Genomic DNA, 16,325 nt, shown 5'->3' with positions numbered 1-16,325 from the left:
ATCCAAAGGTTGAAATGTTTCTCTGTAAAACAAAACATGCCGTTTTGAAGTTTCCAAATCATCCAATAACTTTTCTTGAAGTTAATGTACATCAGTGTTTCTCAATTCTGGTCCTCCGCTCTGCACACTTTGTATGTCTTTTTTTTATTTGTCACACAAGGACCAGTTCATGGATCTCTGTATATGAGCTGATAATCTAAATCAGGTGTGTTTAGTAAGGAAGATATACACAATGTGCAGGGCGAATGGTCTCGAGCAATGGAATTAGGAACCACAGATCTGCACTAAAAACTAAATCAAGGGTGCCCAAACTCGGTCTTGGAGGGTCGGTGTCCTGCAGATTTTAGCTCCAACTTGCCTCAACACACCTGCACAGATGTTTCTAGAAAGCTTATGCCATGGTCACAGATTAGACATGTAGCTGATTAGACATTAAAAAAAAGTGAGCGATTGGTCCATATCTTAAATTTCTGTACTGAGAGCTCATGTATTGATCTTCGATTGGTCTCACGCAATCAAGTGATGCAATTTCGCAGGTCAGAGTTCATCAAGCTTGACCTTTTCAATGCAGCGAACTGCGCAGTGAAACGTCTCACCAGCTTGTGTTTTCCAGTCTGCTGCATTCTCATGCATATGAATGGAAGTCTATGGAGCGAAAGGTGCAGTGTGACCGCGGCTTTAGTAAGAGCTTGATCATAGATATTTACATTAGATGTCGCCTACCCTGTTGTTGTCTATTGGAAGGAATGCGTCAATAGAGCCGCCATTTTAGTACAGGGTAGCGCTCCTTTGAAATGAATGCAGGACCAAGCTGCAGTGGAGGACTGTGGCCATCTAGAGCCAGAGATATACACATAATTGTATATATCTATGATCGGGAGTTTTCCCTGTGGTCAGTATGCAAATATTTTTTTTTAATTACGAAAATTGTAATTTTACTTCACTTTTCTACATTGATGGACATGTGACCGCATGGGCATTCCCACTAAAGAGCATGTGTTTGTTTGTTTGGAAATGTATTATCCTGCTCCCTATCAAATTTGATCTAATCTGTATCCTAAAACACACCTCCTCTCCTGCTTTCACTTCTCATTAAAATGGAGGGAGCGATTAGTTTGTGAATGAATCTCCGTTATGAACGACTCGTTCACTTAGCCAACAGTAATATCAATTTCTGGCACCGCAGCGTCTTGTCACATTTCATTTGCATGGTTTGCTTATTTTACTCAACAAAACTAGCATAAGCCTAGGATTTAGTACAAGTTGGTGCTACTTTCCCTTATGATTAGTGCAGTAAGAGACTATTATCATCAATAACGGTACTTGTTTAGCACAAAAGTTGAAAACATACAAAAATGTGAAAAAACGAAATCTTACCTAAGAAATGTTCTGGCTTTGTTTTCTTTGTTTGCTCGTTACTACACCCGTACACAGCGCTGAAGTCCAGCATCTTCACGTTGGCACACTGTCTTGACTAGTGCGGTTGAATGACATTTGTCCTTGGAGCACTGTACAAATGTGGCAGCGGTATTGATGCATGCTCAGGGTTCGTATGCGATATCTAGTGTATATATCTATGGAGCTTGATTAGCTAGCCCAGGTGTGTCTCATTGGAGTTGGAACTAAACTTTGCAGGGCTTGGGCACCCCTGAACTAGCTTGTAATTCCACAACTTATTGCTGTCAGATGATACTCATGGCCTTCTACCTATTAATAATAACAGTGATTACTGATGTTTAGAAACTTTCCCCAATCTGTCACTATAAGGTAATTTTTTGACGTTGACCAGTTGCTTGCCAACGTTTTCACTGACAACACCACAAAAAAGTATGGCCACATTTGCACTACCATTCCAAAGCAACAGTAAAAGCTTTTCAAACATTATTTACAATATATTATTGTTTACACAACCAAAGCTGCACAACTGTTTTTCCAGCACGTATAATAATATAAAAATGTTTCTTGAGCATTAAATTTGCCATGTTATAACATTTATTTCTAAAGGATCCTCTCAACTGGAGTAATTCAGATTTAAACACCATTTAAGGTTTCCTTTTTTCGATCCACAGTTTAAGCTACAACAATTCAGTAAATCAAAGAAAAATGTGTGTACTGTAGGGTTGTAGCTATACCATCAGGTCATTTTACAATAGTATACCAGCTGAAGTATCACAATACCAAATAGTATTGTGATACCACTCAAATTATAAAGAAAATTGTCAGAAATACTATATTTGAGATGTTATAATAGGTCTACTTGAATTTAATTCATAATTGCTTTATTATTGAAAAAGGTATTATTTGCACGTCACCTAAAATGTATTAGTTCTTTTTGATTATTTTGTGGATAACTGACCAACAAAAAATACATTAAAATAAAGATACAAATTACACCAAAGGAAATTTGTTACAAAAAGAGCATTTTCCAACAAAATTAGGCAATATGAAGTGGTCATGAATTGTTTCAATGTTTCCTGTTGCTATTTTGGGTCTTTCCATCTGTTGTTTTTGCTTTTTCCGTCTTATCATGTAACAATCCAAAAGTAATTCAAAATATCACTTTGTGAGTCGTTCTTTTTAAGAGATTGTCGCGGTTGCTGTAGCTACTAAATCATATTGACAGGAACAGAAATGAACCGATTCAGGTGTGCGTTTGAAACGTCAGAAAACATCAGAAAATTACCTTAAAGGGCTCCACAGACTATTAAAATAAAATGGTCTATTGTTGCACAAACGTGAGAACATTTCAGAGACTTTTCCACATGCAACGTTATCTATTTTAGATAGACTGTTGATGATACTGCCGTTTACAAACTACAGTGGCACCACCAGTATTTTGAAGCCATAGTATCACGATTCTACCATAGTACCCGTAAACCGTGCAACCCTAGTGTGTACCAATTAGGGCTGCACAATATTGGAAAAATCTGACATTGGAATATTTTGTTTTGCTGCAATATATATTGCGTCTATTCGGAAATATATCATGAATTTACATTGACTGGGGTGATCATGTCTTTTTCTATGCAGTGCTTTATTGTTTTTTGGAGAGTCAGACAGTATTCAAAGGCAAAAATTGAACTGTAAAACATAATCAAATGATCATCATTCTATAAATAATTTTATATAATAATATTTAATAATATCTCTGTCTGTTAATCTTTAATAAATAATCTAATCCTGCAATGTGACTGTTGTGGATACACACATCGTGATATCGACACTCAAGAGACATACATGACAGCTAAAACCCAAGTGTGGCAGTTTTTTTTTCCTCAGTTGGTTTAAACTTTCATGCAGGCTCTCGGACAAATGACTATTTAGAGTCTAGTAGTATTTTTTCCTACTATTATTATGTGTGAAAGTTTGTCAAACCCTGTTGTTCCTGGCTGTTTGTAGCATATGAACGGCGACTCATTGCACTGTGAGCTGTCTTGTGATCCTGTCACAATATAACAGAGGCTGTGCAAAGTCTTTGTTGGCAGAGCAAACTATACTGAACACAACGGCAAGCTTAAAGTGTGCATGCAAGTGTGAAGACACTGGCACAGCAGTTGACAATGGTCTACATGTGAAATGATTAACAGTTCTTCATGAAGCGCTCAGGTGTTAATATAGTGTGCTGTCATGTCAAATATCATTTTAACTCCCTTATTCTTCAGCAGTAGCCTCTGCAAAGCCTGCATAATAAAGTGCAGTCTGTACTGCGATTCCTCACATAAACTCTTATTAGAGTAAAACGATCGGGGAATTTGCTTGGGCTTCAAGGAAAAGTGTCTGACACAGAAATCAGTCTGATCTGACCTAGTGCCTGTCTGTGTGCACTCTATTAGCCCTCACTGCAGAGTGTGCCATCCAGAGATGGGCCTGATATTAATGAGGTGCTTATCTGCATATCAACACTCCCCAGTCCTGACAGCACAGATGAATAAATATTAAGAGTTGATTGAGGTGACAAATAAAATGTCTTTTTGCATTCTGCTACCTAAATTATTGATCTCTTCTGAACTTCATTCATATGCATAGAGACTGACCTATTAGCATGCCGTTGTTTTTATTGTGGAGATTTATGTGAATTTCACAAGAGCGTGTTGTTTTCACCAAGCACGTCATTAGTGAAGTTCATGGCAGACTTCTGAGATGGTGTTAGTGCGGAGCTTTCATGCAGGTCAAAATTTTGCTCTGAATGTCTCTGAGACCCCTATAGCAAAAGGAAGGATCTGAAGGCAAAAGAATAATAAGTGAAACTAGAATAGTTTGTTCAAAGCCATGCAAGAAGCGTGGGTCTGTAGTTTTGTAAGTTGTTTTTCTTCTTTTTTTATTGTGTCCTGCTTTAACAAAAACTAAATAGTTTTTGTGTAAATAAAGTTTTGTTGTGAATAGAAAGATCTGAACAACGTTTCACTTTTGAGCAATATAATTATTCATTAATAAGTATTTACATTATATTTCCTATATAAAAATTGAATTGTGTAGTAAATATGCCAGTATAATGTCAGCTTTGTTTAAATAGACTTTTTAATGAACAGTTTAACTGGTTCACACATTTAGGTCTTTTCATCTTTATGCATTTGTCGGCAGCTAGGTCTTTGCAACTCACATGGTCGCCCACTGAAGCTAAACATGGCTGTGCCTGGTCAGTACCTGGATGGGAGACCACATGAAAAAACTAGGTTGCTGTCAGAAGTGGTATTAGTGAGACCAGCAGGGGATGCTCAACTTGTGGACTGTGTGGGTCTTAACGCCTTAGTATATTGATGGGGACTCTTCTGCTCAGAGAGCGCCATCTTTCGAATGAGACGTTAAACTGATATCCTGACACTCTGTGGTCGTTAAAAATCCCAGGATATCGTTTGAAAAAGAGTAGGGGTTTAACTCTGGCATCCTGGGGAAATTTGTCCACTGGCCTCTGTCCATCATGGCCTTCTAGCCATCCCCATTTCATAATTGGCTTCATCACTCTCTTTCCTTTCCACCAATCAGCTGGTGTGTGGTGTGCAGTCTAGTGCAATATGGCTGCCGTCGCGTCATCCAGGTGGATGCTGCAAACTGGTGGTGGATGAGGAGATTCCCCCCAAAAATGTGTAAAGCACTTTGCATGTCCAGAAAGGCACAAAATAAATGTAAAGAATTATTATTATTATTATTATTATTATTATTATTATTATTATTATTATTATTATTATTATTATTATTATTATTATTATTATTATTTGTGTATGATAATTTTGGGCAGCACGTTGGCGCAGTGGGTAGCACGTTCGCCTCACAGCAAGAAGGTTGCTGGTTTGAGCCTCGGCTGGGTCAGTTGGCATTTCTGTGTGGAGTTTGCATGTTCTTCCCATGTTTGCGTGGGTTTCCTCTGGGTGCTCCGGTTTACCCCAGAAGTCCAAAGACATGTGGTACAGGTGAATGTGTGTGTGTGTGTGTGTGTGTGTGTGTGTGTGTGTGTGTGTGCGTGCGTGCGTGCGTGCGTGCGTGCGTGCGTGCGTGTGCGTGCGTGCGTGTGCGTGTGCGTGCGTGTGCGTGCGTGTGTGTGCGCGTGTGCGCGTGTGCGCGTGTGTGCGTGTGTGCGTGCGTGTGTGTGGATGGATGTTTCCCAGTGATAGGTTGCAGCCGGAAGGGCATCCACTGCGTAAAACATATGCTGGATAAGTTGACGGTTCATTCCGCTGTGGCAACCTCAGATTAATAAAGGGACTAAGCCAAAAAGAAAATAAATGAATGAATGATAATTTTGTTTTGTGTAAAATCTTGATAAATTAGTACTATATGTTTATTAGGGGTTAAAAAGGGCAGTTCACCCAAATCTGAAAAATCTGTCATAATATACACATCCATCACTTGTCATAAACCGGTTTGAGATTCTTTCTTCTCTTAAACACAAAAGAAGACATTTGGAAAAATGTTGGAAACCTTTTCCTACTATGGATATCAATAGTTACCAGTTTCTAACATTTTTCTAAATTTATTCTTTTTTGTTAAAAAAAAAAAAAACTTTTGGAACCACTTGAGGGTAAGTAAATGGAGTAGTTCACATTTTTATTTTCGGCCGAACTGTCTTTTTAATGTCCCAGCCCAGATGAGCAAATGACTGATGCTGCATGATGACTCGACACTGTTATTAAGATGAACAATTATTACACACTATTGTTCTATTGTTTGTTTAGTTTTTTTTCTTTCATTGCTGTCACATTCAACTACACTTAAAATTACTTATGCTGTTTTGTTTGAACTACTTATTGAAAACGAGTTGAAACAACACCATTCTTAAGTTGTTTACCAATTTGTAAATTGCTAAATTTGTAAAAACGATTACATCAACTTAAATGATTTGTATAGGGACAACATGAAGGAATTTGTGGAACCCAGCATTTTTTACAGTGTGGTTAAAATGTGTAGTAATGCAAACGCTTAGTCAATGACACCTATGGCTCATAAAGTGTGAAGTCTAACTTTGAATTTTGCTGTTATGTAAACCCAATTTTCTAATTTTCAATCACACTGGCACTTTTGTTAGGAATCTGAAAATATGGGCCAGTCTTTGCAGATTGCTCCCCTCAAGGGCTCTTTAAATGCCGGCTTCACTCCATTAGGGGGCAGTAGCTCATCACACTGCACATATTTGGTGGTAACTTTCCACTTGTATCTTCAACACTACATAGCCAGTGGATTTTTTGTTCTGATTATGTACTCTAACACACAGTCCTCCTCTTCTCATGTTGCTGAACAGCACGTCCCATGTGCGTGGCCATGCTGTGAATCAGTTTTGTTTTAAGGCCAATGTTGTGCATCAGAAAACAGTATCGCACTTCACTTATAGAGAAGAGCAATAAGAATTAATACTCTGCCATTTTACACTGTCCCAGGAGTCCCGCTCCAGTTCAGCATTACTGACTCACAGCTTTGAGCGTGGAGCAAAGTTTCAGCATGAACTCTCATCTCTACCTGCTATAATGTCATACCTGAAACAGGAGCTTGTGAAATATATAGAAAGTTACCTCATTAATGCTCGGATAACAAGCTGCCTTATTACAGTATGCGGAATCGCAAAAGGCTTGAAACTGTAGCATCATCTGCACCGTCATCTGCATTCCATCTGGTTAAAAATGTATCATGCTACACATTTTGCTCTTTCAAGAGTGATTATAGACTAAACAAGTTAAAAATATCCTCAGCATTTACAGAACTGCACATTTCGGAACTGTTTTGTGTGTTTTTATAGAGCTATGTTTGCTTCAACTCTGTTGAAATGCAGATCTTGATCTTTTAAGTGAGCAAACAAAGCCAACTGCGTGAAAAGGAGTCAGAATCGATCCGTTCTGTTTTTGCTGTGAGTCAAAGGGCAGAAGATGGCATTCTAATGAAGCGCCGAGCACACCCACACCAGATGCGTTCACGTACACACATCACACTGACTCATGCTGAATAAAAATGCCCTGCTCGCTGCCCAACTGTCCATCCAGCTTTGTGCCCTGCCAGTCCGAGGCGGCATGTTTTGGTCTGTGGGACTCGGCCTCCTCTCTTAATGGCCTTCAGCAAACTCTCCGCTGTATGAGGAATAGCTCAAACCCAGACTTAACAAATGCCCCAATTTAATGGGTTATTAACCAATTCCTGGCCAAGCCTGGCAGAGCTCACATCATTACTTACACATTATATTCATTTAGCCTTCACATAACAGTCGGTAATGAGCATACTAATGTCCTTGTGCAGTTTAATGAGATTTTTAATGATTGTGATGGTGCTCGGTTGGGAGTGTTACTGTAGAAACCGAATGGTAGAAATTGGAAGAAATGTGTCTTCATTTTTGTTTGACGTCCTCTCCAAAGATTCTTAATCTGGACAGGAAGTGCTTTGCAACTTCAAAACAAACAAAAGCAATGCAATTCTGTTTTGTAGGAGGCTGCTGGAGTCATCCATGATGTCTCTTTCCAGAAATGGCACCTCTGGGTCACGAGACCACCCCATCTATCCCGACCCGGCCAGGTGAAGCCGTGTGCTTGTGTATGTGTGTGAACAGCATTTCACCGTCACGCCGCTTGGCCGGTGAGGTCTGGGTAATGAGAAGGAGTTTGTGTGATGCTTCTGGACAGTAGTGTGACATTTCAGACTTACCAACACCCCTGTGTCCCCCTAATTCAAACATGCACACACAGCCTGTCAGCATCCCCGGACTTTGTGTGTAAGGCTCATAATAACGTGAGTTCATGGCTAGTGAGTCATTGTTGAGCTCTGGGGAATCAGCTGTGGTTCGGGATCAAGACAGATTGTTAGCGCGGACTCCCGCTGGCTGGTTCACACAAACACACGGACTGACGCGCACCTCTAACCTGTGAATTACCACAACAGACTCATTTCCCCCAGAGCAGAATGTACCTGGTGTTAGAAGCCATCTAAGCAGAGGGTTAGTCCGACTCCAGCAGGAGTAATTGCTGCTATCTGACACTGTTGTTTCCCGCATCCTTCTCTTTCTGCTTATGTATTGGTCTAAAACAAGTTCTCAAACACACACTGATAAACAATGTAATGTGTTTAGGCTCTGTCAGACAGATTTGACTGATTCTCGGTTCTTCAGGTGTTGTGAAAAAGTTCTGGCAAGTTTCTCTCCTTGCGATTTTGTGCCTGTGTTTGTGAGGATGAATATTCATCATTTTGGTTTGATTTATAATTACAGAAATTGGTTGAGGATATGTGACAGTTGTCTCTGCCCGAGGTTTATTTAGGAGTTTAGCTCTGTTTGTTCTCAGTGTTCAAGCTCATCTGGTCCATGCTGGTGGCAGATGCTCCTTGCTCAGCTAGTCCAAGACCAAACGAAACTCCAGATGCTCTTTCACTCGGAGCTGTGTGAAAGATTTAGTTTTAAGGGCTTCGTTCAGCAGGTCCCTCTGCCAAAAAGCTAACTAATGAATCTGCATCTGATTTAAATGAGAATAGATGCAGATTTTGTCAAGTGGATACAAAAGTTATTATGTGTGTTCATCAAAAAATGCATTAAGGTTTTTTAAAACAGTGGTTCATTTAATTTATGTTTATTTCTATTGCGCTTTTACGATGTAGATTGTATCTAAGCAGCTTAACATAGAGATTCTAGTAAATTGAAACTGTCAGTCCAGTTTTCAGAGTTGAAATTTAGTTCAGTTCAGTGTAGTTTAATTTTCACTGCTGAAAGTCCAAACACTGAAGAGCAAATCCATCGATGCGCAGTCCTAAACCAAGCAAGCCAGTGGCGACAGTGGCGATTCATCAGAGGCTCTTGCCTATAATTGAAATCCCTGAATTGTTGCAACCATTTACAGTAAATGGTTATAATTCAGTAAACCAATGTTAAACATTCAGGGTCAGATTTACAAATTGCTTGCGTCATCTCAAATCCACTTTTGACATTTAAAAAAGAAAAATAGCCATGAATATGTTTTTGCAGCTGAGCTTATCCTCATGATCAGACAGCATAATGGGCAGCATTTGAAGCACATGAATTAGGACTGCACAATATTGGAAAAATCTAACATTGCAATATTCTTATTCTGTGATATATATATATATATATATATATATATATATATATATATATATATATATATATATATATATATATATATATATATATATATATATATATATTGGGATATGAAGATGATTTCTTCAGATAAGTTGAATAACTAGAAAGAATTCATAATTTTAGATCGATTGGGAGTGCGTAAAACGTAAACAATCTACAAGCATAGATAAATTGAATAAAGAAAAATATACAAATTAAAAAAACTGCTTCTTATTTTTTTCATAGGAGTCGAAATGTATTCAGGCATACAGTGATCAGTGGTGTAAAGAGTAGTGAAAAATCATACTTAAGTAAAAGTACCATTACTTTTAAATGTAAAAGTATCTGTTGTAAATATTACTTAAAGTATGAGTAAAAAGTAGACCTTAAAGGCACTCAAGGGTAGTGAGAAGTGAGCATTACGCTATAAAAAGCTGATGCATTTACATCTAATTTGTGGTTGTGTGTAAATGTAACATTCTGTAGTGCATTTAGTTATTGTCCAGCAGGCACACAACGTCATATAACGTTAATATTAGGTTAGATTAATAGACGTCAAAGTGGTAACGTCCACACAATGTCAAGATGTAACATTATTAGATGTTGATATTTGGTTGATTTTAGGTTAGATGTAGGACATTGACATAGGAATGACATTGAGGTCTGACGTCAAACCGATTTTCATTTCCAAACAAAATGCAAAATTTCGGTTATCATACAGTAAACATCTGTTGTCATCTCATCATTGACATGCATCTAAACAGTCTCTGGGTCAATGCATGTAAAGATTTTGTACATCATCCTATACACTTTTATTGCTTCCAATCAGTTTGCTGCAATTATAAATCACCCATGTTTTTAGGTAGTTCATTATGATGCGATTTATTTTCTATGTGTGATTTGATTGGACAGGAATCACAGGGCTGATTTTTCTAATTCCCATTGACAAGAAAAAAATAAAGTAGGGACTGCAGATTGAAGGAAAGTAGTGGAGTAAAAGTACAGATTCAGCACAAAAATGTACTCCAGGGAAAGTAGACATTTTGAAAACTACTTAGTAAATTACAAGTTCTGAGAAAAACTACTCAATTACAGTCAGTTGAGTATTTGTAATTTATTACTTTACACCACTGAGAGTGATTGAATAATTAAATGTAAATTAATACTTCACAGTCTTTGTTTTATAAGCAATTCAACAACATTTATTGTTATTCATTTTTTGAAAGTTACAAACTGCAATTTATTATGCCTGAATGCCTTTCAAATCCTCAGAGGCTTCTAAAAACACATGCAAAATGATAAATTATATGTTCAGTGATAAATATAATCCAGACTCATCATGCTCACGATGTAATGTAACTATTGCAAATGATCCCATTGCGATATGGATGCGGAGGCGATATATTGTGGAGCCCTAACACTGATCATGTTTTATTAAGTCATGCTTTTTTTAGGTGCTAAATAGTGGTGTAAATACCAGAAATTTGACTAATGCGTGACTTAAGCTATTTATGTGCCCATGCTGTCTTGTATTACACTCTCTCAATCTCCATAACCTTTGCTTGTTTGCGACCTAATTTGTGCTACACTTAGAAGATTGTGTTGGCCCGTGAGGAAATGAGCTGCTCTGTTTGTGTTCTTTAATTTGCGCATTTTCACATTTCCCATCTGCACTCCTGTAGGATTGCAGTCTCACACTAATTTGCCCTCTTTAGTAAATCTGTCTTTAAATGTTTAAATATTGGTCACACTGCATACCACTGTCATTTGTATTGTTTTGTTTGTGTTTGCTGATGTTTTATCGATTAATTTTGATTGGCTATAGGACAGTTTGCTTTTGCAGTTACCAAAAATAAAAATGAACTATTTTAAGATGCTAAAAGATCTCAAAGCATTTTAAAATGTAAAATAATCAGATATCAAAATTGGCAAATAACATTTATTATTGGTGTGATTCCTAATAAGAATATTTGTTTAATTAGTTTTTGGTTTAGAAATGAGTGGCTGACATGTTTGATTTGTTATCTATAGTGAACATCTAACATCACTATGTATTTTTTTATGTGTTTGTTGTGATTGCAGGTTGTCCCCTGCAGCATATTATGCACAGCGTATGATCCAGTATCTGTCTCGACGGGACAGCGTTCGGCAACACTCCCACCGTCCCCCTAGCAGACCTCGACCCCTCTCTTCAAATCCCAGCAGTCTTTCCCCGAGCCCTGTCCCTAACGCAGAGAACAGCGAAGTTGACTTTGAGGAGTTTGAGTAAGTAAACAATTGTACAGACATACAAAGCCTACGCCAAGTAATTGCTTGTAAAAATCTCTATGGATTTAATTCCCTGTATTGTTGCTAAGCAACCCAACAAACACATAAGGCAGGCTCTGAACGGCAGAATCTTATCACTTTTGCTGTTTATCTGACTTACTGAGCTTGCCAACGATTCTACCAGAGTTGCCCATGGCGTCTCTTCTTATAGAGTTTAGCATTAACATTGAACTCTGCTTTCAGTGCACTTTGACTCATTCCGATGGGACAGTGATGTACTGCTGTGAGCTTGTTGCTTCTTCATCTGCTGGGGCCAGTTGCATAAATATAGCCCCCATGTTAAAGGCATAGTTTAACCAAAAATAAAAAAATTACTCACCATCTGTACATTTTTTTGTGTTGAGCTCATAAAATTCTATTATATTCTGAACAGTGTTGGAAACCTGTAGCCTTTGACTTCCATAGCATTCTTTTTTTACTATGAATGTCAATAGCCCCTTTCACATAGTGATACAGTTAAATATCCGGAAAATTTCCGTAACGACTTTACCGGTAAATTCAAAAAAGCGCTGTTAACACAGGCAATGACGTTCTGGATTTTTTTCCAGAAAAGACCGTTCACACATTTATTCCAAAATGCTGTCAAATTCTGACATCATCAACCAGAAATGAGCTTTAAATGACTGCACTTGTATTTGTAAACATAGAATGGGGTTAGGCTTTTGTTGATGGTTTCACTTTTATTTAAAGCTTTAGCATTCATGCAGCTACTTTGTCCCAGAGATATCCAAACAGAGCAGAAGAAAAATAATCTCATGAAGGTTTGGGTTTTTAAGTGACTTTAAAATGGAATGGTCAACCTTGAGGAAGAAAAAGACTTTTAAAATTCAGTCAGCAGTTTATACAACTAGCCCCTGCACAACTATGAAATATTAATATTTTTATTTTACAGAAGTATTAGACTGTTTAACCATTGTGCTTTCAGTTACATGTAAATGATTTGCCATGTGCTTTTTCCAATGCATACTGCTTGAAAACTGGTTTTCTAAGAAAAGAATTCTACAGTGATCAAGCCAAAGGCAAAGGCAGATTGAGTACAAGTGTGGGGATAAACAAAAGATATATTACAGACTTTATTTTTATGTTAATTTATATTACATTTAAATTCATTTTTAGACAACATAATGCCAGTGTTTTAACTTTTACTTTGTCAGGGTATCTGCGGGGTCTTAAAATGTCTTAAGTTTCAAAAAAACTAATTTTAGGCCTTAAGTCTTACATCCACTGAAATATTGTGTTGTCAGTCTTAAATAATTTTCACTACTCTTAATTTTCCTGTCAATGTAAAGCTATACTCAATTGGGCCAACACCCTGTGCTTAAGTTATTTGTCCTTGTATGGAGCTATTAATGGCAAAAATGTCTTTCTTTCCTTCTCTCCAACCCCTCCATTAGCTGAATATCAGTGCTTCTCTCCACTACAAACCACGCAGCTCTTCTTCCTCTCTCTTTCTCTCTCTCTCTTTTTTTTTTTTCTTTCTTTTTTTGGCACGGATTAGATGCCCTCCTCTGAGCTGATGAATAATTCCACCCGCTGGCTGGAGAGTTCAGCGTTCGCTACAGTCTGGGACCACAGATCCATATTCATCAGAATACTTATGAAACCCATCAGTCTTTCAGTTAGCCTTCATATTAATATTTATGCCTGCCATAATTTTTCTTTCATAAACTTTATCTTCTCTTTCGGTTCTTTATCAATCATTCCCACTCTTACCTTGTTAGCGTACTAAATCTGATGTTCTATAAGATTGAAGAGATGCTTGAAACACTTTAGTGACTGATTTATTAAGTATTTTAACACTTTAACTCCACTTCGTGAAATTGTAAAAGATCTGATTTTATGTAAGATGTTATTGAAATAGTGATTAATTTTATTTTTATTTCTGACAAGTTGATTGTGTGTGTACAGGGAAAATGGAAGCAGATATAGGACTCCTCGTAATGCACGCATGTCAGCCCCCTCTCTTGGTCGCTTTGTTGGAACCAGGTAGGAACATGCTTAGTTTGTTTATGCCAAAAAAAACAGAAATACATTGTAACTCCAACAACAAAACAAAGTAAGCTGTTTCACAGCCTACCACCATCATGGGCAGCTTCTTTCAGAGCGTTTGTAATGCGTCATACTAATAGCACTCTGCAGGCAAACACTTGACTCACAGATGATTTCAAAACTGGTGATCTGAGAAATGACACAACAGTCTAAAAATAATAATAAGTCAATATTCACTATGATTCCAAATTTTGACTTTGAACGTTTTTTTGTTTTGGTTTGTCCAGCAAGATTGCATTTATTTAAAAATTGTAATAAAGTCCTGCCAAATGTTATTACAAATTTAAATTGTCGTTTTCTTTTTTATGCTTACTTAAAAGGTGAATATGTTAACAGCTTAATGTAAATTTGTAATATTTCACAGTCATTTTTATATGCAAATTTTGTCCTCACCAAACATGATTTCTTATTGTGTGCTGTTCTGTACTTTTTTTTAAGCTGGTACATTTTTTGCATCACATTTTCATTTTATATTACATTTTTAGATCTCTTTTATGAGTAGGTTTAGTAGAGCGGCACTTATTTCAAATAGAAATCTTTAAATTGCAACAATGTAAACCTCTTCACTGCCGCTTACTATCTTTTTAATGTGTTCTTGCTGAATAAAACTATTTATTTAGGGGGAAAAACATTTTCAACAGTGATTTTTTAATCTATACTTTTCAGGCTTGAAAGTTTGATTGAGTTTGTCCTACAGTTTTATGAACTTGTGGTCTCTGTAAAATGTGCTGATAAAATGCTAAGATGTGTTATGTAAAGCATTAAAACAATCAGATCATGAGTTAGCATGTCCTGTCATTCTCTCTCAAACTACCTCTGTTTCACCTCATCTGCAGGCGCTTCCTCTTGCCGGAGTTTTTGCCGTATGCTGGAATCTTCCATGAGCGAGGGCAGCCGGGCCTGGCAACGCACTCATCCGTCAATAGGGTCCTCGCAGGTATGTTCGCCCTCTAAAGCTGCAGGAGTTTTCTAATATTAGATGGGCTGGGTACTCACTGAAGGCTTTGTCAGGGATGAAACTTCCCAAAAATGTTTTTATAATGTCATGTGTCAGGTCAATGACGAGTGCTAATGCGCCCACTCTCCCTGCTATTTTGGCGAGGAGGACTCTCAGCTGGGCTTTTTAACAGCAGTTATATTAGATTCGACTTTTCTCTTTAAAGGGGCAGTTCAGCTGAAAAAAAAAAATTGTCATCATCTGTTTACTCTCATGTTGCCCCAGAGCGATGTATAATTAGCAGCGCAAAGTTATTGTAGGACATCTAAAGTCGTATTACACCTAAGTTGTATTGAGTACTTATTTGTGTTTTTGCTATGGGTCTTTTAACCTTGTTTATTGGTTCAATTATACTCTTTTGAATATTTTCTTTTAAGTATTGTCTAATGTTGTTCTTTATGGATGAAGAAGGGCTACGAAGTTCTACAGATCTAAGAAGTGCTTGATAAAAAAGTTAATTGTCTTTTAAAAAATGGATTCTGAACTGCTGAAATGAGTAGTCAGGAATTCCAGTTAAATTTCCAGAACTGATCAATGGAAATCTTTAACTAGGCATAGGTATAGGGTTCTGGTGGTATGATAACCTTGAATAAAAATATCACAATTTCACGTTATTGTGATTACTGCTATAAAATATATTCTTTTTAAATGTCGGGGTAAAAAACTAAAACAATTTTCCCCCTTTGAACACAATATATATTTTTTGAGAAACATTTAAAGTATTTTGGTGCAGTAAACACGTCAGGCTAAATATTTAAATGAACCATTGACTTCTGCTGTCTACATTACTTTTAAAAACACAAGCTGCGTCTCAAGTGGCACACTATGCACTCATGCACCATGTACTTATGCACTTACACACTCAACAGCATAGTATATGTATTTAGTGTCGTCCCAAATGGAGCACTTATGTTTTTTTACTAAGCAAAAATTTAAACAATTTCCCTGATGACGTTTGACGGTTGCCAAATCAGTGAAATAAATGACCAAACTGCCAAAGAATACCTGCCGTGAGTATAACCACATTCACCACCAGGAGGCGCTATAACCACTCTCGTAGGAGAATTTCGCTTTCACCAATCCAAATAAATAAAGTTATCCAACATGTGCTCTGCCCCTTCCGCTACATGAGCAAAGCTGCGGTCGTTGAGTGCGTGAAGTGGCCATCATTCCACACTTTCTTTTACCGGCTGAATGAGTGCATCATCTGGGTAATTAAAGTGCACTGATTATTTTTAGAGTTTTCAGTGTGAATGCACTACTTACACTATTTATACTTCAAAATGGCGTAGAATAATGCTTAAGTATGCGATTAAAAAAAGGCAGCTACAGATTTCTTTGCAATTTAAAATGGCATTTTTGGATGTATATTTTTCGCTGCAGATACTGTTGTCCTCAAAAAACCTAAAT

General features: G+C 37.4%; 1 protein-coding gene across 1 annotated transcript in view; it reads left to right on the top strand.

Annotated features, from left to right (window-relative positions):
• The window catches only part of ambra1a (autophagy/beclin-1 regulator 1a), a 116,626-nt gene that overhangs the window by 8,346 nt on the left and 91,955 nt on the right, over positions 1-16,325 (top strand). The window contains 4 exon segments of the mRNA XM_056461872.1: positions 7,903-7,989; positions 11,624-11,806; positions 13,778-13,855; positions 14,755-14,855. Coding sequence (XP_056317847.1) covers positions 7,903-7,989; positions 11,624-11,806; positions 13,778-13,855; positions 14,755-14,855 — 449 coding nt within the window.

Source organism: Danio aesculapii, chromosome 7 (assembly GCF_903798145.1).
Source record: "Danio aesculapii chromosome 7, fDanAes4.1, whole genome shotgun sequence".
Taxonomy (NCBI): Eukaryota; Metazoa; Chordata; class Actinopteri; order Cypriniformes; family Danionidae; genus Danio; species Danio aesculapii.
Note: the sequence above shows the minus strand (reverse complement) of the source record. Positions and strands in the feature narration are given on the sequence as shown.